This window comes from Dendropsophus ebraccatus, chromosome 14 (genome assembly GCF_027789765.1).
Source record: "Dendropsophus ebraccatus isolate aDenEbr1 chromosome 14, aDenEbr1.pat, whole genome shotgun sequence".
Taxonomy (NCBI): Eukaryota; Metazoa; Chordata; class Amphibia; order Anura; family Hylidae; genus Dendropsophus; species Dendropsophus ebraccatus.
In genome coordinates, this window is record NC_091467.1 from 16638511 (window position 1) to 16666067 (window position 27557).

General features: G+C 44.3%; 1 protein-coding gene across 1 annotated transcript in view; it reads right to left on the reverse strand.

The window, feature by feature from the left end:
- Window positions 1-27557, reverse strand: part of WNK4 (WNK lysine deficient protein kinase 4) — a 165486-nt gene that overhangs the window by 1496 nt on the left and 136433 nt on the right. The window contains exons 15-20 of the mRNA XM_069951712.1: window positions 19182-20071; window positions 5162-5219; window positions 4394-5066; window positions 2681-2883; window positions 1988-2082; window positions 826-885 (exon numbers count right to left, since the gene is read on the reverse strand). Of these exons, the coding sequence (XP_069807813.1) occupies window positions 826-885; window positions 1988-2082; window positions 2681-2883; window positions 4394-5066; window positions 5162-5219; window positions 19182-20071 (1979 nt within the window). The remainder of the gene's footprint in view (window positions 1-825; window positions 886-1987; window positions 2083-2680; window positions 2884-4393; window positions 5067-5161; window positions 5220-19181; window positions 20072-27557) is intronic.

Consider the following 27557-nt stretch of genomic DNA (forward strand, 5'->3'; position numbering starts at 1 on the left):
AGTAACTGGGGCGGGACACTGCCCCAGTCACTGACTGGCTGAATGGGCAATCACTCAGCTGGCTGTGACGTTACAGCTGAAAGAGCTGGGTAATGTACCCGGTTTCTAGCTGAAGACAACAGCCAGCGACGGTGAACAGGACTCAGGAGCTATGCAACGTAGGCAAGAGGAGGGATGTCTTAACGTGTTCATTATTTTCTACTCCCTGAACCCAGGACTGCCCCAGCAACCACCTACCATCGCCTGCCTGTTGATTTTATGTTTCTTGGGACTACCTCTTTAAGGGTATATGTACACATACGTACACATGTCATTCTCGCAGGAAAACTTAGTGCGGAATTGAACTGACATGTAATTTCCTTGGGCAGACGATGGAATCTCCTTGAGCATATAATGGAGCCTATGTGATGGGCGGAACTTCAAGTGGGAGTGTAAGAATTACTCCGTGTACATATACTTACTAATAAAGAGAAAAGCTGGAATCACTGATCAGTGGAAAAATGGATGGTCCAGTGGCAGGGGATCAGGGCAGGTGAGTAAGAGCTATTTCGATATTTTTAAGCCAGCCTGGGACACAAAGTAAATTATTTTGACACTAAAAAGTATGGTTTGTTTTAAACAGCATGCTAGAACTACTAAAAGGGGTATTCCCATCTGGACAAGAGACTGAGGGTTTTTTTTTACCACTGGGACCCCACACAATCTCGAGTATTTGGACCCTGAAATCCCAGCTGAATAGGCATTAGACTTGATGAGTGGGGTCTCCCCTTTGTTATTTCCTTTTTAAACTTGATATCTGTTAAACTTTTCATTTTAATCTCCTACCTTAACTTTCCCTTTATCGTCCTGATCACACACATCGCTGTGAAATCCTCCAGTAGTCACCTGAAACAAATGGAAACTTACTAAATATTGAAAGACTAAGGCTTTGTTCACACTGTGTTTTTAGGCCCACAAATACTTAATGCATGTTTTGGTTTTATGAGTTGATTTTTGGGTGTCTTACAGGTGTTTTATGCAAGTCAAGTGAGTGCTTGCAGATTTTAAAGTGTAGTTTAAAATTCTTTTGCAGAAATCAATAGTCCAGGCGATTTTAAGAAACTTTGTAATTGGGTTTATTAGCCGAAAAATGCATTTTTTATCATGAAAAAGCAGTTTGAAGCTCTCCCCCCTGTCTTCATGGTTCTCATATGGAGAGGGGAGGGGTGGTGGGAAATGAGGCACCAAAACAGGACAACAAAGAGTTAATTTACAGCTACTATCGCCTCTGATGTCAGCACTGACCTCTCTGACCTCTGAATACCGGCTTTGTGTAATCCTTTGTTCTCTGCTGGCGACTAATCTCCCCTCTCCATAGGTTACACAGGTCACGAATGATGTAAAAGAGTCAAGATTTCCTGATAATGAGCAGTGGATGAGAGAGAGGAGGGAGGGGGGGGGACCTGGGGAAAGTCTTTTTGAATGCAGATAATGGCATATTTGCCTAATAAACCCAATTACAAAGTTTCTTAAAATTGCCTGTACTATTGATTTCTGCAACAACAACAAAAAAATAAGTGTTATAAAGTATTAAAAGGGGAACTATCAGCAGGGTAAATGACTCTAACCTGCTGATAGCCTCCTATTGCACACAGGGCACTGAGGAAGGTGTGTGTTTTACCCTCCTCCTCTGCGCTTTTCCGATGCAGTTAGTCGTGTGCTCCACGGTCCAGTAAGTCCATTGGGAGGACTGTCCCACCCCCATAGTGCCAATCAGGCCCACCCCCAGCCTGCTGGCTCCATTGATTATAATTAGAGAGGGATGGGTCAGTGCTCCCAATGGTTTTATGGGACCATGGAGCAAACTACTAACTGCACTAGAATGGTGCCGAGGAGGAAGGTAAGAGACATATCTTCCTCCTAGGCATCTCCTGTGCAATAGGGACATATCAGCAGGTTAGTGATTCCGAGTGTGCTTGAGATTGGCTCATCTCTTTTGCTTACTCACCATTCTTGTTACATCCCCAGTAAATGTGACCCCTTTGTTTGGACGCTGATCCTGTGAGCCTGTACTGCTTCCTCCTAGCGAATTCTTCCTAATTCCTGGTGATACATGGAAAAATGTACATTATCTAGCTAATCACATGACAACAGCAGAAACCTAAAGGTTACAAGCCTAAAGTCTCCACCTTATATACACTTCTTACCTATGCATAAGTGTCAATATATAATAGCATAAGAAACTCTGACACTTTTTTACAAAAGTTTTCAACTTGAAGGGGCACTCAGTGGAAAAAAAAAATCTTTCGAATCAACTGGTTCCAGAAAGTTATATACATTTGTAAATTACTTCTATTTAATAATCTCAAGTCTCCCAGTACTTATCAGCTGCTGTATGTCCTGCAGGAAGTGGTGTATTCTTTCCAGACTGACACAGTGCTCTCTGCTGCCACCGTTGTCCATGTCAGGAACTGTCCAGAGCAGGAAAGGTTTTCTATGGGGACTGATTGCTACTGATCTGGACAGTTCCTGACATGGACAAAGGTGGCAGCAGAGAGCACTGTGTCAGACTGGAAAGAATACACCACTTCCTGCAGGACATACAGCATACAGAACAGCCTTTAAAACTATGTCAATATAATATAGAAGCCCAATTAATAAAGAAAGTACAGAGGCAAATCTGCCTGGGGTGAGAGCGTACCAGTTGCAGGGAGAAGCTCTAATCTCTGTAAGCTGTTTCTTCTTGAGGGGTTGAAGCTCCCCTTGGAGAGTCTTCTGTGTCGGCTGGAGAGCATGGCTGCTGGAGAGACTATCCCCGGGGGAGGCACCTTTCCCATCTTGTAATACAGATCCTCAATCTCCTTCTTCTGTAGAGCTTGTAATAGCTGCACTTCAGACATGTGTCTACAAGGTACAGAGGTAGGGAGGTCACGGTATAGTCACACTAGTAATTTTTCCATGTTCTAGTTCCAGAATTGGTATAAACAGTAGTTTGGAGCGAACCTATCACACTGTTTGGGTTCGATAAAGTTCTCCAAATGTGTTTGTTTCCTTGCGGCTGCAGAATTTGGATGCAGTCCTGGAAAACATGGATACAGACAAAAGCCATAGACTGTATCCATGTTTTCCAGGACTCCACTCCAAAAACTTGAGAAAGAAAGGAAAAAAAAAATCACCTTTCTCTGATAAGATATATTACAAAGTTTCTTATACTTTCTTGAACTGTTGATGTGTGCAGTTTGTACATTTGCTTTAAGTTATGCACATTAATAGAACGGCGTTGGTGTGGGGTAGCCGGTGCTGGGGTCCTTTTTTTAAACCGTGCAAAAGGACACTGGTTGACCTCAGGGAGATCAACCAAAACACCGCAGAGACACCATCACGTGTCTCAACGTCAGTGCATTCTAGAACATTGCCCCCTGGGTAATCAAATATGCAAAAGAACACTGCAGAGACACCATCACATGTTTTGACGTCAGTGAGCTAGCCAGACCTTCCTTCGGGAAGGAACAACCAAGCCAAGGAATGTCTACATTTAAGGAAACCACCCGAGCAAGGTATCCATCCACAGACAGCTGTTTCGGGGGTTTTGCCCCTCATCAGTGTGGAGTAGGTTTCTGGCTAGTGGGAGCAATGACTAGTAAGTGCATGCAAAAGGACGCTGGTTGACCTCAGGGAGATCAACCAAAACACCGCAGAGACACCATCACATGTCTCAACTTTAGTGTATTCTAGAACATTGCCCCCTGGGTAATCAAATATGCAAAAGAACACTGCAGAGACACCATCACTTTTTTAAACCGTGGCCTGATTCCCGCGCACGGTGCCTGTCTATTACCGGGCACCGTCCAGTGCAGGAGCACTGGAGCGAGCTCTATTGATTCTAATGGAGCTACGTCATAGGGGGGTGGGGGTTTCCTCCTAATGGGGGGCGGGCCAGCCTATCTCCAGTGCTTTAGCCCCAGCCGGTGCCCGGTAATAGATCGGCGCCGTGCGCGGGAACCGGGCTGCGGTTCAAAAAAAGGACCACGGCATCGGTTTTCCTGCGCCACTACCGTTCTATTGATATGCAAAACTTAAAGCGAATGTACCATTTTTATATGAATAGACCAGTGCTGTGGTCCTTTTTTTGAAACGTGGCCCGGCCCGAAGCTCTGGAAGCCTGCCCCCAGTATGACGAAACCCCCTCACCTCTTTTACGCGGCTCCATTACGATCAAAGGAGCCGCGTCAGAAGGCGGAGGGCCGATAGTCACACTGGGGGCCGGTGGGGCAGCCACCAGTGCTTCAGGCCGAGCCGGTGTCCCGGAATAGACCGGCGTTGTGTGCGGGAACCGGGCCATGCCAGCACCAGTCTATTGATGTCAAAATTTTAAAGCGATGTACCTGACAGCGACCATGAAAGTTAAACTTACTTCTGTCTAAGCTGCTGAAGCTCCTCGAATATCTCCTCATCTTCACTCTCGGTGTCATCGCTGCTGAGATACGAGATCCCTCTGGTGTAGTGCAGCCACACCTGAACGGTGGAGATCTGCTGAGGCGTCTTCTCACAGTCCTCGTCCCCACTAGAAGACCTGGTATCCACATCCTTCCCATCATATACAGCTACCACCTTATTACTGTCCGCAGTCGTATCTCCATTCATAAGTCCACCATTTTGGTTAAGGTCTTCATTGATGGAGTTATCTGGGCGGCTATGTTGGGTTATAGTGTTGTTGTTGAGGACACAAGCGCAGACATCTGCTGTATCTACATCATTACTCACAGGAGTGAAGCCTTCCCTATCATCACAGTAATCCCCCTGATCCTGGCTGCAGGTGTCCGATTCGGAGGAGCTCCGGGGCTTGTCCCATGCGGCTCTGTCCATGTTAACATTGGGCTTGAGGCTCTCAGGCTCAGAGAAATTTCCCTCTGTCTCTTCATCTGTGCTGAATTCTGTATCAGAGGAAGCTGTCTCATATTGCTCAGGGGTGGTGTCTGATGTCTGAGAGGTCTCAGGACTGCTGTTTAGGGTCCACGCCGTGTCACTTTCTGCAGGATCCTTCGTAGTCGTGACTTGAAATCTCCCGACTACTTTTGGCTGGGGATCTGTGAATTAATCGGAAAAAAAAATTACATCATTTAAGTTATACATTTCCTTCTTATTGTCCTGGTATGGGAATACAAATGATGTACAAACTTACCATTAGAGACGGCACTTGGCTGGAGGTTCAATGGGGGGATAGGAGATAGAGGTGGTACCTTGAAAAAAAAAATGAAGGAAATTAGCATCCACAAAGTCCTGAGTTATTGTGATTTCATCAAGTTACATAGACATAAATGGAAATGTAATTAAAGATCTTAAAGCGGCACTCCAGTGGAAATATATATTTTATTTTATTTTCAAAACAACTGGTTTCAGAAAGTTATACAGATTTGTAATTTACTTGTATAAAAAAAAAACAAAAAAAAAAAACCTTCCAGTACTTATCAGCTGCTGTATGTCCTGCAGGAAGTGGTGTATTCTTTCCAGTCTGACCCAGGGCTCTCTGCTGCCACCTCTGACCATGTCAGGAACTGTCCAGAGCAGTAGCAAATTCCCACAGAAAACCTCTCCTGCTCTGGACAGTTCCTGTCTGGGGAAGAGATGTCAGTTTTAAAAGAAAAAAAAACAACAATTCCTGCAGAACATACAGCAGCTGATAAGTACTGGGAGACTCGAGATTTTTAAATAGAAGTAAATGACAAATCTATATAACTTTTTGAGACCAGTGTAATTTCTGCCTTGCTTATATTGCATGTTCTTGCATTTCACACTTTGACCACTAGATGTCCTCAGCGTGTCAGTAATAAGTACAAAGAGGGCTCCAGCTCCTTGGATAATCCCTTTCTGTTGGAAAATATACTGAGCCACAAAATGATTACATGGTGTCCTACCGATTCGTTGTGGATTTTCTCAATTAACTTCTAAAGGGATGTCGGACTCTACAGCAAATGCTGGACAAATCAGCAGCGTATCCACGCCATGTGTACAGAACCTTAGGTTGGGGCCACACAGCAACACATGGCGCACTACAGAAAACTACATCCAACTCCTGCAACCATGGATGGACTTATTTATATATTTTGTAACTATATCATCACAGTCACGCTTTGCCGCTTGTTGCAATACTACACCGTACACTTTACAGTATAAGATCTTCGAGTTGCGCAGCCAGTAACCATGTAGCTCTAGTCTTAAAGGGGCACTCCAAAGGGAAAAAAAAAGTTTTTAAACCAACTAATGTCAGAAAGTTATACTGATTCATAAATTATTTTTATTTCAAAATCTCCAGTCTTCCAGTACTTATCAGCTGCTGTATATCCTGCAGGAAGTGGTGTTTTATTTCCAGTCTGATACAGTGCTCTCTGCTGCCACCTCTGTCCATGTCAGGAACTATACAGAGCAGGAGAAGTTTTCTACGAGGATTTGCTGCTGCTCTGGACAGTTTCTGATATGGACAGAGGTGGCAGCAGAGAGCACTGTGTCAGACTGGAAAGAATACACCATTTCCTTCAGGACATACAGCAGCTGATAAGTACTGGAAGACTAGAGTTTTTTTTTAATACTAGTAAATTACAAATCTGTCTAACTTTCTGACACCAGTTGATTTATCAGAAAAAAAAAATTCCCCTTTAAACGGTCACCTATTCCTTCTGTGGAGTGAATTTTAAATATGACGATATCTAATATATTATATAATAATACATCTGCAACCTTAATTTTTTTTTTTTTTCCAGAAATGAATAGTCCAGGCGATTTTAAGAAACTTTGTAATTGGGTTTATTAGGCAAATCTGCCATTATCTGCATTCAGAAAGACTTTCCCTATTTTTCGGCTAATAAACCCAATTACAAAGTTTCTTAAAATCGCCTGGACTATTGATTTCTGAAAAAAAATAAAAATAAAATTAAATGACAGTGACACTTTAAATTCTTCTACAATATTAATGCATGTGTCAGGGAGCCAGTCATCTATCATAGGGCATCCTGGGTAAAGATGACAGTAGGCGCAGGGAATAGCAGCCATTTATCATTGAAACTCAGTAACATCTCCACTTATTTCCCCCCTGTGAGGCCCGGGGCTATCATGGAGGAGGCAGCTATTTCTTCTAATCCTGTGTGATGATAGGTCTTTATACTCGCTCTGCTCTCTCTATATACCGCTATAATAAAGATCCGAGGCTTCCAGCGGAATTACCTGACGGATGATGCCGCCATTATCCAGAGAGACATTCACTGTGACACTATTGTCTGCATTACAGACCTGTAGGGGCTTTTACCAGTCAGCCAGTAGTTTGTTGGTATATGGAGGTGGATGATAGCTTGGGGGGGGGGGGGGGGGCCTTTAAAGGAGAAGTCCAGCTAAATTTTTTTTATTATTTTATTGCCCCCCAAAAGTTATACAAATCACCAATATACACTTATTACGGGAAATGCTTATAAAGTGTTTTTTTCCCTGCACTTACTACTGCATCAAGGCTTCACTTCCTGGATAACATGGTGATGTCACTTCCTGGATAACATGGTGATGTCATTTCCTGGATAACATGGTGATGTCACTTCCTGGATAACACAGTGATGTCACTTCCTGGGTAACACAGTGATGTCACTTCCTGGGTAACACAGTGATGTCACTTCCTGGGTAACACAGTGATGTCACTTCCTGGATAACATGGTGATGTCATTTCCTGGATAAAATGGTGATGTAACTTCCTGGATAACACAGTGATGTCACTTCCTGGGTAACATGGTGATGTCACTTCCTGGATAACATGGTGATGTGACTTCCTGGATAACATGGTGATGTCATTTCCTGGATAATATGGTGATGTCACTTCCTGGATAACATGGTGATGTCACGACCCGACTCCCAGAGCTGTGCGGGCTGTGGCTGCTGGAGAGGATGATGGCAGAGGGATGCCCAGTGTCCCTCCAGTGCCCTGTGTCCATCAGTGTCCCCCTGCCATCATCCTCTCCAGCAGCCACAGCCCGCACAGCTCTGGGAGTCGGGTCGTGACATCACCATGTTATCCAGGAAGTGACATCACCATGTTATCCAGGAAGTCACATCACCATGTTACCTAGGAAGTGACATCACCGTGTTATCCAGGAAGTGACATCACCATGTTATCCCGGAAGTCACATCACCATGTTATCCAGGAAGTCACATCACCATGTTACCCAGGAAGTGACATCACCGTGTTATCCAGGAAGCGACATCACCGTGTTACCCAGTAAGTGACATCACCATGTTATCCAGGAAGTGACATCACCATGTTATCCAGGAAGTCACATCACCATGTTACCCAGGAAGTCACATCACCGTGTTATCCAGGAAGCGACATCACCGTGTTACCCAGTAAGTGACATCACCGTGTTATCCAGGAAGTGACATCACCATGTTATCCAGGAAGAGACATCACCATGTTATTCAGGAGGTAACATCACCATGTTATCCAGGAAGTGACATCACCATGTTATCCAGGAAGTGACATCACCATGTTATCCAGGAAGTGACATCACCATGTTATCCAGGAAGTGACATCACCATGTTATCCAGGAAGTGACATCACAATGATACCCAGGAAATGAAGCCTTGATGCAGTAGTAAGTGCAGGGAAAAAAGCACTTTATAAGCATTTCCCGTAATAAGTGTCGAGTGGGGATTTTTACAGCTCTTGGGGGACAATACAATACTTAAGTAAAAATTTTCCCTGGACTTCTCCTTAAAGATTCTCCAGCTGAGCCTCAGTTTATACATAAAAAGACACAGAGGCCTGATGTATACTGCAATGTCATCAGACGCTGACTATACTTATGAAAAATTTATCACGTCTCCTAAGCACAAGGTTAAACTTTAAATCTTGGGATTACCCCTTTAAAGGAGACCTGTCACCCCCCCGTGCCGGGGTGACAGGCTCCCGACCCCGTTACAGCCCCCTATACTCACCTGATCCCGCCGGGTCCCGCTTCCTGATCCGGTCGGGTCACAGAGATATGAGCGCCCGAAGCCCGTCATTCTCTATGGGCATCGGACTCTCCTGTGAGCGCGCGCCGGGCTTCGGGCGCTCATATCTCCGTGACCCGACCGGATCAGGAAACGGGACCCGGCGGGATCAGGTGAGTATAGGGGGCTGTAACAGGGGGTCGGGAGCCTGTCACCCTGGCACGGGGGGGGTGACAGGTCTTCTTTAAGTGTGCAGTATGATTTGCCTCATGTGATATAAATTCTTGAGCTGTTTTCACAGTTTAATGTTTTAAAGGGGTTTTCCATTTACAGCAAATTAACTGGTGTCGGAAAGTTATACAGATTTGCAATTTACTTCTGTTTAAAAATCTCCAGTCTTCCAGTACTTATCAGCTGCTGTATATCCTGCAGGAAGTGATGTATTCTTTCCAGTCTGACACAGTGCTCCCTGCTGCCACCTCTGTCCATGTCAGGAACTGTCCAGAACAGTGATAAATCGCCATAGAAAACCTGCAGCCATTGGTATTCAAATTCCGAAAAATTAGACTTGAGCATGTTCGAGTTGTGCTCATGTCTAGTGGACACATAACCTAGATGGCTGTCAGATAAACTTTCATTCAGCCAGCACCTATTCCTCCAGTGAGAGAGATTTATCCAACATGGTGTAAAGTGAAACTGGCTCAGTTGCCCCTAGCAACCAATCAGATTCCACCTTTCATTTTCCAGAGAGTCTGTGAGGAATGAAAGGTGGAATCTGATGAAAAGTTTCAGAAAGTTATATAGATTTGTAATTTACTTCTATTTAAAAAATCTCCAGTCTTCTCATACTTATCAGCTGCTGTATGTCCTGCAGGAAATGGTGTCTTCTTTCCAGTCTGACACAGGGCTCTCTGCTGCCACCTCTGTCCATGTCAGGAACTGTCCAGAGCACTAGAAGTTTTCTATGGGAATTTGCTGCAGCTCTGGACAGAGGTGGCAGCAGAGAGCACCGTGTCAGACTGGAAAGAATACACCCTTTTCTGCAGGACATACAGCAGCTGATTAGTACTGGAAGACTGGAGATTTTGAAATAGAAATAAATTACAAATCTATATAATTTTCTGAAAGCAGTTTATTTGACTTTTTGATTATATAAATGGCGAAGACCAGATAAATCCCTTCTATGACGTCCAGTCTAAATGCAAAACAAATATCACAAAACAGCTTTGTTCTAAATTTTATTCGTAAAATTATTTGTCCAAAAAGTTAAAAAAAACTGTAAGATGAGAAGGTACGCAATTCACACTGTCCAATGCGCGTCACAATGTCATTAAATTCAATGCAAGTGCTGAGGCGACAGCAAGCTCCCATGTCATATATATGATGAGTGGGCTCCCATACGGTATATAAGCAGTCTATGAAGCTGCCAGGTAAGTCCTCCCCCAAGTACACATTGGTGATTGGCTTAGTAAGGGGTAAGCAGCTGCCAGCTACCAATGTCCTTGTACCCTTCACTTCTAGCACCCGATTCTCTTGGTCCCACTTATCATTGCGTAACATAGGATATGCAGCATTACCAGACACATAGATGGGCTGTCCCTGCCCTTCAGAGCTTACAATCTAAAATGTCAACTGCGACAAAAAAACTTACGTTCAGGATCTGCACCCACCATATAATATTACAATTGAGTTTTCTCGTCTCTGTCATGCGTGTCACGCAATATATAGATATAAAAGAAACCAGGAAAAATCCATATAGAAGGTAGTTTGTAAGGCTCTGTTCACACTAGTGGTTTTCTCTACATTTTCTGCTCCATTGTTAATGGGGTATTTCAGTAAAAAAAAATTCTCTTTATGTAAAAATGTTCAGACTTCCAATACTTATCATCTGCTGTATGACCTGCAGGAAGTGGTGTCTGACATGTTGCTCTCTGCTGCCACTTCTGTCCATGTCAGGAACTGTCCAGAGCAGGAGAAAATCCCCATAGAAAACCTCTCCTGTTCTGGACAGTTCCTGATATGGACAGAGGTGGCAGCAGAGAGCACTGTGTCAGACTGGAAAGAATACACCACTTCCTGCAAGACATACAGCGGCTGATAAGTACTGGAAGGATTGAGATTTTTAAATAGAAATAAATTATAGATCTATGTCACTTTCTGACACCAGTTCATTTGAAAAAAAAAAAAAAATTATTTAAGAATAAATTTAAAGTTTAAATTTAATTTTTTTTTAAAGAGCAGCTTTACAGAAGCCAGAATAGTCACAGTTGGGATGTGTTATTCTTTCCATAGTTCTCTGTTAACAGAAGCAAGGGGCTAGTGTGAACACGGCCTAAAGGTCTTAAGTGCAAAGCTGAACAAGCTGCAGAAGCGCTGAGAAGAGGGGCGACCGTACAGCAGTATGCAGCCACTTCCAGGATGAACATTCATACCATTATATCTCATTCAAGGGCCTACTCCTGTATTGCTTATTAAAGGGGTACTTCAGCAAAAATATTTTTCCTTTTAAATCAACTGGTGCCAGAAAGTTATATAGATTTGTAATTAAACTTTAAACATCTCACGTCTTCCAGTACTTATCATCTGCTGTTTATCCTGCAGGAAGTGGTGTATTCTTTCCAGTCTGACACAGTGCTCTCTGCTGCCACCTCAGGAACTGTCCAGAGCAGGGGAAATTTTCTATGTGGATTTACTACTGCTCTGGACAGTTCCTAACATGGACAGAGGTGGCAGCAGAGAGCACTGTGTCAGACTGGAAAGAATACACCACTTCCTGTAGGACATACAGCAGCTGATAAGTACTGGAAGACTGGAGATTTTTTAAATAGAAGTAAAAGAAAAAGATTTTTGCCGGAATGGAATATAGAGAAAGACAATGGAAAGCCCAACATCAGTTCATATAACCTAAAAAAAAAATGGACCCAACTGTTACTCCTTCTCTAAAGGTCTGCAGAAACCAACAGGGTAGCCTCAATGACGCTTATGCCTGAAGTCCCAATTCTCTATTATGCTATGTTCACATTTGGTAAAAGACCGGCCGGGTCACGGAACGGCCGGTCTCAGAAAAGACGATCTTTAGCGCCGATGAGTTCTGATGCGGGCTCATCCGTGTGCGCCCGCATCAGAACTACCCACTGCACACAATAGAGCGTGCAGCCGGAGCTGCACGCTCCATTGTGTGAACTAACAGGGTTTTCTGCTGCCGCTATTCAGTGAATAGCGACCACAGAAAACTGACATGTCAGTTACTCGCGGCGTCACCAGGGATACCGGCCGGAGTGTATACCATGTGTACATAGGATAGGATATGATATTATGCCCTGGGGTTGGGGATCCTACCTTACTTGCCGAGCCGAGATATATAGGTCAGTTAGGTTGATTATATCATTATTGTATGATATGAGATATATGAGCTGATAATATTAGGACACAGCTGCTACCTACTACAGCACATACTACATTGATTCATATGAAAGGGAACCATTTCCATACTGGCCAAACCACAAGCCATTGGGGGCGGACCCCTATGGCTTCCCCCATGTACGAGCAGCCATGACTCATCTCTACCTGTTTGGGTATAGGGAGAGATCTATCAATGGGGGCCGGTTCAGGCAGCATGAAAGTAATGACAGGCTCCCTTTATAGCATCTCTGCTATATTATGTATACATTCAACATGTGTTTTACATTTCAACTACAACCACACGTCTTTTTTTTTTCCGTTGTTTGACGGACATCATCTTGCGCCCAGATAATGGCCGTCATTTGTGGAATAACACAAGCGTTGGTTTGAAATTTGGGGAAGATTTATCAAACATGGTGTAAAGTGAAACTGGCTCAGTTGCCCTTAGCAACCAATCAGATTCCATCTTTCATTTTCCAAACAGTCTGTGAGGAATGAAAGGTGGAATCTGATTGGTTGCTAGGGGCAACTGAGCCAGTTCTAATTTACACCAGTTTGATAAATCTCCCCCCTAAGTGTTTTCACAGTCTGAATCTCTTGGTTCCTTAGAGTGTATTAGTTCATTAGGCTTAAAAGACCATTGTGCTACTCTTTCTATTAAAGGGGTACTCCAGCAAAAGAAAAATCTTTCAAATCAACTGGTGCCAGAGAGTTATATAGATTTGTAATTTACTTCTACTTAAAAATATTCAGTCTTCCAGTATTTAACAGCTGCTGAATGTCCTGGTACTAGTCACATGACATCTGGATATTTGGTTTCTTTCATCCACTGGTTCTACTGTCCAAAACCCTCTCATCACCACTATATATATATATTTTTACCCATTTCAACCACATACTTTTATTATTTACTGTTACTTTTTTAAAATTATTTCTTTCCATAGAGAGGTGAGATTAAGTTGGCGCTACCTGGCTGGATGTGAGGTGGGCACAGGGGGTGAGAGCAGTACACAGAGGCAGGGCCCATAGTAGAAGCAGTCCGTCTATACACTGGTTTTATGTTTTTTTTACTTCTTTATATGAAAAATTGTGATGATCTACACCCAAAATTATTATGTACATCTCATTTAACTATCTAATGTTAAAGGGGTACACCAACAAAAAAAATTTCTTTCAAAACACCTGGTGTCAGAAAGTTTTATATAGATTTGTATTTTACTTCTATTTAAAAATCTCCAGTCTTCCAGTACTTTCAGCTGCTGTATGTCCTGCAGGAAGTGGTGTATTCTTTCCAGTCTGACACAGTGCTCTCTGCTGCCACCTCTGTCCATGTCAGGAACTGTCCAGAGGTTGATATTTCACTAGATGTGAGTGCTCGTATTGTTGTGTATGTGTAGCATCCTTTCCTGATTGTAAAAGTAAAGCACCACTGACTGATAATCCAGTACAATAATATAATACCAATATGATCACGCAAAAGACAGTATAAAAACGAGAAACAACCAGGTTACTTTTATTGACCTAGTATAACCTATGAATGAGGGGCTTCACATATGCCTCATACTCAACACTATTATTGTGTACACCAGTGATTTTCAACCAGTGTGCCGTGGCACACTAGTGTGCCGCAACACATGGTCGGGTGTGCCGCGGGGAAAGTTCCCCAAACTATGGTGCCCCTGTGAAACAGGAGAAAACAATGGGGGAGAGAAACCTGGGGATGGGGGAGAAACAGGGGAGAGAAGCAGGGGGGAGAGACATATGGGGATGGGGGAGAGAAACAGTGGAGAGAAGCAGGGGGGAGAGAAGTTTGGTGGAGAGAAGCAGGGGGGAGAGAAGTATGGTGGAGAGAAGCACAGGAGAGAAGCATGGGAGAGAGAAGCACAGGAGAGAAGTACAGGAGAGAAGCAGGGGGGAGAAGTATGGGGGAGAGAAGCACAGGAGAGAAGTAGGGGGGAGAAGTATGGTGGAGAGAAGTACTGGAGAGAAGCAGGGGGGAGAAGTATGGTGGAGAGAAGAACAGGAGAGAAGCATGGGGGAGAGAAGCACAGGAGAGAAGCAAAGGAGAGAAGCAGGGGGGAGAAGTATGGTGGAGAGAAGCACTGGAGAGAAGCAGGGGGGAGAAGTATGGTGGAGAGAAGCACAGGAGAGAAGCAGGGGGGAGAAGTATGGTGGAGAGAAGCACAGGAGAGAAGTATGGTGGAGAGAAGCACTGGAGAGAAGCAGGGGGGAGAAGTATGGTGGAAAGAAGAACAGGAGAGAAGCACAGGAGAGAAGTAGGGGGGAGAAGTATGGTGGAGAGAAGAACAGGAGAGAAGCATGGTGGAGAGAAGCAGGGGGGAGAAGTATGGTGGAGAGAAGCACAGGGGGGAGAAGAAAACAGGCCCAGGTTTCACACTGAGTGAGTATAAATACATTTAGAATCTATATTATTAACTATATGTATAATATGTACTGTTTTAGTGTCATTTTGTGCCATTTTGGTTGGTGGTGTGCCCCGGGATTTTTTAAGTATAAAAAGTGTGCCGCGGCTCAAAAATGGTTGAAAATCACTGGTGTACACCGTAACAAGGATTTGTACTGAAAGATGATTAAGAAGGCAGGCACCAAGCCAGAGATCAGGGGGTATTCAAGGCAATGGTGGCTCTAAATCCCCCTATGGGAATGCACTTAGAATCCTTAAATATGCAAAATAATCACAAAGGTTTCATAAAAGAGAAAAAAAAGCTTAAAAACTTATAATTTAATAACTGAAATTGTATATAATAAATGTGTACCACAAAAACAGAGGGAAAAAAGAATAGCTAAAACTACAATGTAAATTGTCTATAAACTACATACATAAATGACACCTTATTTTTTAGAGTTAGAATTATAGTTAAAAAAATATTTCCTATGTTTAAATTATATGTACTTTTTTTTTTTTCTTTTTACTTTTTTTCAATATACTGTATATTTTTTTTTTTTTAGATATATTTTATGTATATATTATGTACAGTAAGAGATGTAATGAACAGGCTGCATTGGCTAGCTATAAAATATATATATTTTTTTTTAATTTATGAAAATAGACCTATCGTAGTCCTCTCAAATTTAAAAAAAAGAAATATAATGAAATCTAAACTTCCAACTTCTCAATATGTGTTTCATATATTTAAGTACAGGTAAAAAAAAGGCAATTTATTTAAAATGTCACTTGTGCGGGGCTCTGAGTTATTTAAAGGGATTAAAAAAAAGCACAGCTACAAGACATGTGCTGTTTCTGGAAGAAAGCGGCCATGTTTTACTAAGCCTGGATAATCCCTTTAACTTTCAAGTTTTGTTACAGCATAGAATGTAAGTTTCTAAAGGTGCTTGGTGTAACTCCTATGCAGAGACCTCAGTACTCTGCATTGCTACTTGCATTACTATCTGACTTTTGGCACATGTATTATGAGTGTCTGTATGAGTATTTTTGTGTCATGCTCATCTAAGGGGGGTGGCTTAAATTAAGGGGGTGTGGTGTAAGCCAACTAATTTTAGCGTAAGGGTCCATTTACAAAGATTATCTGACAGGAATGGATTTGAAAAGAGGAAAAATCTCAGTCTTTCCTTTAAGACCTGATCTCTGTTTATAGTCAGTTTCTGGCTTTGGCTTCTAATCTTTGGCAGATAATCTTTCTGTGTAAATGGACCCTAAACCAATGAATTGTTGGTGTAAATTTATGGTGTGTTTACACAGACAGATTTATCTGACAGATTTTTGAATCCAAAGCCAGGAACAGCCTATAAACAGGGAACAGGTCATAGAGGAAAGACTGAGATTTCTCATCTTTTCAAATCCATTCCTGGCTTTGGCTTCAAAAATCAGTCAGATAATCTCTCAGTGTAAATGCAGCCTTAGACTAGACAGTCAAAAACAGACTAAACCATTGTGATATACCTGGTGCATTCTTAGACTGTCTCGTCTTAGGCTACATTCACACATTCCTGAATTTTTCAGGACTGTATATTATGTCCGCAATCCGCAAAAAAATACATCCATAATGCATTTGTATTCTGTATTTTTTGCGGATCCGTGAAAGTGGGAAGTCATGTGTTAAAATGGCTACACCTGTGACCTGTCACATCAGAATTACGGATCTGTATTTTGCGGACGCTACGGGCGATACTTTCGTAATGTTCGCAAACTACGGACGCTCTCATCGACTTCTTTACTGGCTATTCACAGATCTGTAAAATCATGGACATGTGAATAGCCCAATAGGAATGAATAGGTCCCTTCGTTAGTCCATAATTGTGGATCCATAATTACAGACAAAAGTATGGAACGTGTGAATGTAGCCTTAAAGGGGTTTTCTGGGCAAAAATGATTACTGGCTTGTCCACAAGATCCACATCAGTCACTGATCGGGGTAGTTGAGCTGCAGTATCCAGGCACAGGTACTATGCAGTAAATGGAGCCAACTGCTTATGGACCAGTTTACTGTGTAGCACTGAGGCCGTGGCTGGGCCAAAGAGCTGATTGGCCCATCCTGTGGCTAGGCTGTCAATCATTTCTTTCCTGGACAACCCCTTTGCTTGCCCTGTCTAAAAATTTAAGAGGGCCTAACAGCCTTGCATCCTCAAGGAACCTCTAAGTATCACTCTTATCATATTGGTAAGCAAAAAATAAAAATAAAAAACAAATAATGTGCTAAAAATGTTGCCAAAAATACATGTTGTATGTACACGCACTGAAAACTAAGCTTACAAAGCTAACTGGCGGCTGTCTGTGACACCCCTTTAAAATATCTCATGTCTATGGACTGGAGAGCTTTAGGGTATGTTCACACTTAGGAATTTCAAGCTGAATCAGTGCTTCATTTTATGTGTATTCTGCTTGAAATTCCGCCCGTACAGTAAGTCCAGAGCAATGTCCCATTGTGTTCAATGGGGTTTCTGCTCTGTTGTTTACACGATGGAATTTACGCGTGGAATGTTCCGCCCAAAGAATTGACGTAAATTCTTTGGGCGACTTCTGCTGGAGAAGTCCTATTGAAGTTATCGGGGCTTTGAATTTCTGCTTTCCACTCAAATTCCGCCAGAGCTGAAGAAGAGGAAATTTCAAGCAGATAACTTTCCTCTTGGATTCCTCGCCTATTCCTCAGTGTGAACATAGCCTAAGAAACTTTCTCACACACTATCGAGAATTACTGGGTCCCCATGCAATTTCCCTATGGATTTAGTATTGGGAATACCAACTTTATCCAACAAGTAGAAGCATACACAAGAAAAATATTATTCTCATAAAAATATAGAAGTCATTCACATACAAAACCACTTAAAAAAAGCTAATAAAAAGCAGCAGCAAAATACCCTGTGAATCGATCTCTTCCTTCCCCTCTGCATAAAGGAATCAGTCATGGAGAGAGATGATTGAGGATGAAAGTAAACAGCATTAGCAATATATTGGTTTGCAGAGGAGTCTAGCAGAGCGTATAGGTAGTTTTAAGACGTCCTTCCTTATTAAGTCAGCAGATGTTAATCCTTCAAGGCTGTCTTGAAGATTTCCTATTAGGGTTCATGCAAATAGTTATCTGGGAATCTGTCAGCTCTATATCATGCTCCGAGCTGCAAATTTGGGCAGATAGGGAGATAAACAAATGATACCTGTCTCTTAGCTGATTGCAAAGTTATAAAATCATGTTTTTCTTCTAAGCTCAAGAGCCATAGAGTACATGCTGAGCTGCAGCATGCATGCCTCAACTCTCCCCCTTACCCTCCCCACCCTACATGATTAATATTTTGGCTTCCAGTATTGAGCCTTGTACACCAATCATGCAGGGTAGGGGAGGGAGGAGGTGTGCATGCTGCAGCTCAGCTTATAAGAAAAACATAATTTTATAACTTTACAATGATACCTGTCACTTAGCTGATGACTTACTTAGCTCTGAGCTGACAGATTCCCTTCAAGCACAAACTTTTGAGCCTAAAACAGAAGCATTACACGTAACACATAAAGTATAATTTAGACAGATAAAGGTTTATTCTCTGCTAGTTCCAAACAAAAACCAGTAGCACTGATATGTCTTATGGATCCCTATTTTGTATACATAGAATTAGAAGAATATTGGATAACACTGACTAGTCTCATAGGCAGAGATGAGCACAAGTCAAGCATGCTCGAATTTGTTCGAACCCTGGAAGTCTCGACATTCGATTACCGGTGGAAGTTGGATGCAAGTCACGGGACTCCTGAAAAACTTGGATACAGCTTATGGCCTATGGTTGTATCCATATTTTCCAGGAAGTCTTAGGGCTGCATCCAACTTCTTCAGCCACCGGTAATCAAAGACCTCCAGGTTCAGGTGAACTCAAGTCCCTCATTCTGCAATATACTGTAAATACCCTCAATGATGCCCAATTCCTATAGTTATAACCGTAGGCATCCCCATCATCACATAGATCCCTTAGACTTAAACGGGGAGTTTTATCAGACATGGTGTAAAGTGAAACTGGCTCAGTTGCCCCTAGCAACCAATCAGAATCCACCTTTCATTTTCCAAAGAGTCTGTGAGGAATGAAAGATGGAATCTGATTGGTTGCTAGGGGCAACTGGGCCTGTTTCACTTTACACCATGTTTGATAAATCTCCCTCTAAAATCTATGAACTTGTGTAGAACATTTCTTTCAGGTGCATTGATTTATATTAATAATTTGGTCCTGCTCAGCTATATGGAACCATAGTCATCAGTTTTTAACGTTTTATTTGGAGACTCTAGCAGGAACTTAACCCTTGTATTACTCTACGCAACGAACCACATCCCAACAGACAATTGACGTCACCTCACACACTAAAAGCTAATGCTTACAGGTTTGTTCATGTTCTGTCCCACCACACATCCAGTAGCTTCTGAAACCTGATTTCCAGGAGGGGATGAAGACACCTCATTGAAGCCCCCTAACCCTGGCTGAAGCTCGGGCAAGTCCTTGACAAGCCCAGGTGAAGAGGGCACTTCCATCGGTTGGGTCGGTTGTTGAAGGTATGCGGGCATGCTTGTGGTTGGCACTTGCTGAGGAAACATTCCACCGTGTGGCACACAATCAGGGGGGGCAAAAGGCTGTGAGAAGTTGCCACCCACATTAGAAAAGGTTTGGCCTGGCATATTGTGAAGATACATCCCACTGGCATGAGGGGATCCAGGGTATACGTAAGGACACTGACCACGGAAATCTTTGACTGGACTCTGTGGTTGAGAGTAACTTGAAGAATACATCAAAGAATCGTGGAGATGTCCGGACATTTGTTGAGGAAAGTTAGTAGGCATCCCTTGAGGTTGTGTCGTAGCTGGTAACAAGGTTTGGGCCATGCTCATAGCCAGGGATAAGACGTTGGCCAAGGAAAACATGGGTGTTGTTGCAGACCATTGGGTGGCTGGTGGAACATTAGATGCTAAGGCATTAGTCATAGTCTGTGGCACCATACCACTGTTCAACATGTGCTGCAAAGCGTTTCCATGACTGACAGAAGAGTTGATCATGTTGGGATATAGGGAATTTTGGGAGGTCATATGTCCCGCTGATGATGAAGGCAACAAGTGTTGGGGTAACGTAGAATAATAGTTACCGCTATGCATGGAGCTAAAGGTTGTAGGTGGAAAGGTGTGAGAAGATGGCATGGAGTAGCTGGTGGAGAATGGTACAGATGGACTGGATGTTGTTTCCAAGGAAGGCCAGGTTCTGCTCGCTGACATCGGAGAGCCTAAAAAGCAAAGAAACAACAACTATAACAATAGGCTCAAACACTTGTAACGGCAAAGCAATGGCACACAACTTCTGGCTTCAGCTGGATCGGTTTGCCAATAGAGATGAGCGCAACTCATGGTCCATTTACATTACAAGATTATCTGGCAGATTATCTGCCAAAGATTTGAAGCCAAAGCAAGGAATGGATTTGAAAAGAGGAAAAATCGCAGGTTTTTCTTTATGACCTGATCAATGTTTATAGTCTGTTTCTGGCTTTGGCTTCAAATCTTCGGCAAATAATCTGTCAGACAATCTTTCTGTGTAAATGGACTCTAAGGGTCCTATTACACGGGCTGATGGGGGCCCGATCACTAATGTAAACGAGTGCCGATCTGCTAGATCGGCAGTCGTTTACTGGGCCTATTACACGGGCCGATAATGGTTTAGCGAGGGTTGCAGGGACATCGTTACCCATGTCCTTGCAGCCCTTGTTTAAACATCATACTCTACCAGCATGTTGCAGGGCATCTTCTCCCGGTCCCGCACGCAGCAGCAGCTTAGGTGTCTGAGCTGGCAGACCGCTCAGCCAATCGCTGGCCGCGGCGGTCCTGGCCAGTGATTGGCTGAGCGGTCTGTCAGCTATGACAGGCCGCAACAAAGCTGCTGCGCGCGGGACCGGTAGGAAGAAGGAGCACAGGAGAAGCCCTGCAACATGTTTAGGTAAAGCATGGTGCTTGTGAAATCATTGGTCGCCCACCGTGCATCGCTATTCCACGCATCGGCTGATCGTTGTCTCTATTCCACAGAGCGATAATGGTCTGAATTGGGCCGATTTGGCTGATTATCGCTCCATGGAATAGGACCCTAAGTGCCATCTTGTGGCATTTGATTACCAGTGGCTGAAGAAGTTGGATACAGCCCTAGGGTGTCCTGGAAAACATGGATACAGTCTATGGCCTATGGCTGTATCCATGTTTTGCAGGACTTCTTCTTCAGCCTCCAGTAATCAAATGCGAATGATCAGACTATTTTATAGCAATAAAGCAAACCAACTAATTTTCAACCTTGAACTGAAAGTATATAACCTGGATGTAGGCTTATATTCTGCATCCTGCTAAATTACTTCATGCATAATCCATGAAGGGTTGGGCATAAATTGCTAAATTGAACAGCTTCCAGTGAACCGTGTAAAGTTGGTGCTTCTATGCCCGACTGCTTCTGCAGCCACAGAAAATATTATATTTATCCTACGTGGACTTTAAAATGTATATAAAATATTTGTGTGATATAAATGTTTTGTAAAATGAGATTGAAAACTTAGTATAGGACTATAACTCCTGGATGTTTAATTAAATTAGTTTCATACGGTAAGCCCTTGCACCTGTGGGTTGCTGTTACCCCTTCTGTTTTTTTGTCTGTACTTTAGCCACAAGCAGCGTGCAACCTGCAGTGTGAACAGAGTCATAGATGTGCGGCCAATTTTTCCTTTTTTTCTGCTGAGTGTGGGGTGTGTGGCTACCTCCTGTTGGCTTGCACTCCACCCATGTCCCAAGGGTGTTATATAAAGAGATCATTTAGCTCCTATCTGCCTAGTTGTAGGCTTATTCAGCCCAGGAGAGGCCATTGCTAGTGTGAAAATGCTAGCACTTGCACCTGTGGGTTGCTGCTGCATCTTCAGTTTTTTTGTCTGTACTTTAGCCACAAGCGGTGTGCAACCTGTAGTGTGAACAGAGTCATAGATGCGCGGCCAATTTTTCCTTTTTTTCTAGTTTCAATACTTACCCATAGGTGTTGTTTAAAAAAAAATTCTTTCAAATCAATTGGTACCAGAAAGTTATATAGATTGTTATTTACTTCTATTAAAAAAATATTAATTCCTCCAGTATTTATCAGCTACTGCATGTCCTGCAGGAAGTTGTGTATGCTTTCCAGTCTGACACAGTGCTCTCTGCTGCCACCTCTGTCCAGAGCAGGAGCAAATCCCCATAAAAAAAACCTCTCCTGGGGGGGCGGAGCCTAGCTGCCTATGGAGTAGCACACGTTTCTCTGTGCTCCTCTACCAACTACGGGTTTCTGTATCATAGGGTGGAACCGGACACCCCAGAATGCGCAGAGCTACCAGAGACAAGTACAAGGACACCCCCAGAGCCCCTCGAGTGAGGATCTTGCAACCCAAAATGGAGAAATACCTCAATAAAAGGTCAGCCTCTCCCTCTCCGGCCGGATCTAAGATGGCGCCGTCGGGGAAGAAGCAGCCCGCACAGCCCGGCGACTCTGATAATGATAGTGTGGACGACTACTCTGAAACGGGAGAAGAAGCAGAGGCCGGCCCTGTCTCCAAAAGCTTCATGAGGAGGTTGGTGGCCCCAATAATCCGTGAATTATCAGACCTCGATGCCCACGATGCCCTACCCCAGATTGCAGCCTCTATCTTTACAGATTTGCTGGGCGCTGACAGAGCTGATCCCATAAGAATAGAGCGCATACACAGGGCCCTGCGCGCCAAACCAGCTCAAGGCGAACCGCCCCGAGATGTCATTTGCGGTCTGCTGGCCTACCCGGATGCCGCTGCTATCCTCAAAGCAGCGAGAGAAAAATCACCTCTAACCATAGAGGGATTTGACTATCAGATCTTCCAGGATATCTCTGCCTCCACTTTCAACAAGCTTAAACCATTACTGGATGCTCTCGGGTCCAGAAACATCCCCTTTTGATGGCTGTACCCGTTTGGGCTGGGGATCATGCAAAATGGCAAAATGCTGGCGGTCTGCCTGCCATCTGATCTGGACACGCTCTGAAACAAGCTAGATATGGAGCCGCTGGACATCCCCTCGTGGCTTCCAGTACCTCCGTTATCGGATCTACCATAACTGCCTGATCCCGGCATCTGGACGGTTAAAGGCAAAACCAAGTCTCCACGACAAAAGAAGGATCGCCGCAACCTGGGAGACGGCTGATCACCCCTCGGACGCTCTGCAGTGTCCCCACTTCTGGTCTACCTGATCTCTTATACGTGAGACTCTGTTACTCGGCTCTCCGAGTTGATTTCCAAATGTGTCGTTTGCTTATGTTTTTTTTTTTATTTTTTAATACTGGATATCATCCAGTCTGGTTCCACTAGTTTGTTTATATTGTTTTATATCCCACCACACCCTTGGTTGGTAGTAGAACTAGGCCCATGGTTGTTCTTTCTACCCCTCCCCCCATCTGCCTCCCTGCCCAGAGGCCCACTCTTGCACTACTTTTTCTAGTTACCTATGGACCCCACCATGTAAATAATTTTGTTACCTTTGTTACCCTTCCCCCCACCCCCCACACTCCTTGTCATGTCTCCCCCTGTCTGGTTTCCCTATGTCTGGGGTTAGCTCTCCCCTTATGATGGACGCCGATCCATCTTTCACTGCTCATGACCATGGCTAGCTTAAATTGTATTTCTTATAATGTGAAAGGTATGAATATACCGCAAAAACGCTCATAGGTGACGCTCATTAGACTCATGACTCTTGCAGGAAACACATTTTAGAGCTGCCAATTTACCCAAAATGCCCACTGCAGCCTTCTCTTAGTGGTTTCACTGCCCACATCCGGACAAGGCGGCAGCTGGCGTAAGTATTGGCATCTCTAAACACGTTCCATTCATTCTTTCTGTTCAGCAGACCGACCCTAATGGCAGATACCTTTTCCTTAAAGGTACTATTGCACATGAAAAGTTCTCCTTTGCATGTTTGTACGCCCCTAATGCAGAGCCCATCCCCTGGATTTGTGATACTTTAGAAGGGACTTGCATTGTTGGAGGTGATCTCAACACCCCTCTGGAACCAGCCCTGGACTCGACCTCCACTTCTTCTCATATCTCCTACCGCAAATTAGGTCGCTTGAAAAGAGACTTATCCCAAATGCACCTAGTCGACGTCTGGAGATAACTGCACCCCACAGGAAGAAACTTTTCCTTCTATTCTAACCCCAGGAACTCGTACCACAGGATTGACTTTCTTCTTGTGTCCCAAAGGATCTGCCAAAAGGTGAGGTCTGCTGAAGTGGGTAATATCACAATATCAGATCATGCCCCTGTTTCGTGCACTCCATACTCCATACTTCATACTTCATACTCCATACTTGAAGAGCGCAGGCCTATGCAATGGGCGTTGAATGAAACACTCCTCAGTGACCCCAAATGCTCCACTGATATACAGACAAAACTCTCCTGACATCTCTGCCCCCATCCTGTGGGAAACCCACTAGGCAGTGATGAGAGGAGAACTCATTGCCCTGGCCTCGGCCAGGAAAAAAGAAAAAATGAAATACTTAATTCCCTCTTCTCACAAATCTCCACTTTAGAATCCCTCCACAAGAAATCCAGAGTGTCCCAAACGTTGGCTGAACTAACCACCCTACGTAATCAGCTCAAAGACTTGCTCAATGCGCAAACTGCCAGAGCCTTCATGAGATCTAAATGCAAGTTTTACCTACATGGTGATAAATGCTCACGACTTACCTCATTTCTGCTGAAAGAACGAGCTACTCAGTCCCATATTGGGGCCATTCGCTCCTCGAATGGTTCCCGCGTTACTAAGACAGAGGACATTGCCTCTGAATTTTCCGCCTTTTATCAGTCCCTCTAAATTCTACGATCCGCACCTTCCGCTTCGGCTCATGCTGAACACTGGTCCCTGATTAATTCTTTCCTGAACTCTGTCTCTTTACCTTCCCTCTCTCCCTCCCAACAATCCTCCCTTCTAACCCCTATTACCTTGGAAGAGGTGGAGAAGGTACTCGGCTCGATCCCCACAGGCAAAGCCCCCGGCCCTGATGGATTTCCCATCTTATATTATAAAAAATTCAGAGATGTCCTCACACCCCGCTTCGTTACCCTCTGTAACTCTCTATTAATGGGCAACCCCTTACCTAAACAGGCCTTAGAAGCCCAAATCACCATCATCCCCAAAGAAGGGAAAAACACAGAGTTGTGTGGCAGCTATCGCCCTTTTTCTCTACTCAACACGGATGTCAAATGGTGGGCTAAAATATTGGCCTCCAGACTGAGTAACCTATTACCCTTCCTCATTGGCGAGGAACAAGCGGGTTTTGTACCCCGCCGCGAAGGTAAACATAACACGAATTGGGTGATAGCTGCCACGCACTTTGCTAAAACTACCAAGGCCCCATTAGTCTTTCTCGGCACGGATGCCGAGAAGGCATTTGATAGAGTTAATTGGCTTTATATGAAACACACCCTCCTGAAATTCGGTCTACCCCTTCCTTTCGTCTCCGCTATCTTCTCCCTATATTCCTCCCCGTACGCCAAACTAAAAATAAACGGTACCCTCTCCCCGATATTCCACATAACGAACGATACCCACCAGGGCTGCCCCCTGTCCCCCTCCCTTTTCATTCTGGTTATGGAAACTCTTATACAAAAAATCCACTCTGACCCCAAAATCTCCGGCCTCCGAGTAGGCTCCCTAGAACATACCACAGCTGCCTTCGCCGATAACCTCTTAATATTTCTCCCAACCCTAAAATCTCTTTCCCAGCCCTGATGGATATTTTTAATGCTTTTGGCCAGGTCTCTGACTTCAAAATTAATTATTCCAAGTCTGAAACCCTAAACGTTTCTGCCCCTGCTTCTGTGATCTCCCACCTGAAAGCTCACTACCCCTTCTTATGGCCAGATAAAGGCATCAAATATTTAGGTATTTATATCCCCCCCAACCCCTAGCACCTATTCTCGGTTAACTTCCCGCCCCTACTCTCTAAGATCTCCTCTCAACTCAAGAACTTCCGTCTTCCTTTCATGTCCTGGGTGGGGAGGAAAAACTATCTGAAAGCCTACATTATGCCACAGCTCTTGTACCTCGACCAATGTGCACCAATTCACATCCCTAAAACTTACTTCACTAGTGTGAGGAGGACTTTTTCCTGCTTTCTCTGGCGCAACAGTAAACCTCGTATAGCCTACGACAAACTCACTCTTCCCAAATCTCATGGAGGGTTCGCCCTCCCTGACCTCAGGAAGTACTATGAAGTCTCCCACCTGGCTAGATGGCTTTCCCTAGTTCGTGCTGCCTTTACCCTCCCTAGACCCCCCATGTTGACTTGGAAATCTCTCTTTTATCCTCAACCAAGGAACTGTTGGTTTGGAACCCGCTTTTACTGAGCCCTACTTCTCTACACAGCTGCCCTCTGTTGGCGACTACCCTTTCAGTCCTAAAAGACCTGTGTGGTCGAGCCGACGCCTTCTCCATCCCTTCTCCGCTCACCCCTCTCCACCTTCTACCCGCCCCCCACTCTAACTCTCTCACCCCTTCTCCACCTCTCTGGAAACACCTAACTAAGGGCCCTATTCCACAGTAACGATAATCGGCCGGATCGGCCCCATTTGGCCCGATTCGGCCGATTATCATTCGGTGAAATAGAGAGAACAATCAGCCGATGATCGTGTCATCGGCTGATCGTTCCTTTAGGGCCAGACCTAAAATCATCATTCCCCCACCGCGCATCGCTACGGTTGAATAGCGGTGCGTGGCGGGCGACCGACGATTTGACAAGCAGCAGCAGCATACATTACCTGTCCAGGCTTCTTCTCCACGCTGTCTTAATCTCCGGGTCCCGCACGCTCTATCTTCAGAATGGCCGGTCAGCTGACAGAGCGCTCAGCCAATCACAGGCTGAGTGTGGCCGGGGATGAAGACAGCGCGGAGAAGAAGCCTGGACAGGTAATGTATGATGCTGCAAGGGCTGCAAGGACATCGGTAACGATGTCCTTGCAGCCCTCGCTCATCGATCATCGGGCTGTGGAATAGGCCCAGTAAACGAGCAGCGATCTAGCAGATCGCCGCTCGTTTACATTGTTGATCAGGCCCTCCTCAGCCCGTGGAATAGGACCCTAAGCATCGCCTCAAAGAACTGTTCTGCCAACACAACCCTCTAGATGTGTCTAGCCTGCTACCTGCTAAGCCATTCCAATCTCAACATATCCATAACCTATGCCAGGCCTATGTTTCGACCACATTAAGTCTGAGATGTACCAACTGGCTGGAGAGGCTAGTATTATTCCCTAATAACCCACTGAGGCCCATCTCTAAAATATACACAGGACTCCTATCCCCTCCGGATGACCAACTACCAGGTTGCCTTCGTGACTGGGAACGAGAATTACAGAACTCCTTCACAGCAGACCAGACCAAATTCATTCACATGGTTTTTCCCCCTGTATTCACTTTCAGGAATCCTCATTTAAACTATTCTCTCGCTGGTATAGGACCACGGCTTTTCTATTTGACCATGGTATTACCCCAAACGACCTCTGTTGGCGATGCCTAAAACACAGAGGGACCATCTCTCATAATTGGTGGTTCTGCCCACTTATTCGGCCCTTCTGGGATCAGATTATAGCGCTAATTGCACAATTACCAGGTCCCACCTTGGACATCACCCCTAAACTGGTCCTCCTGTGGACACCCTCCGCCCACTTCTTCCCTAAAAGAGAGAACCTAGCTACG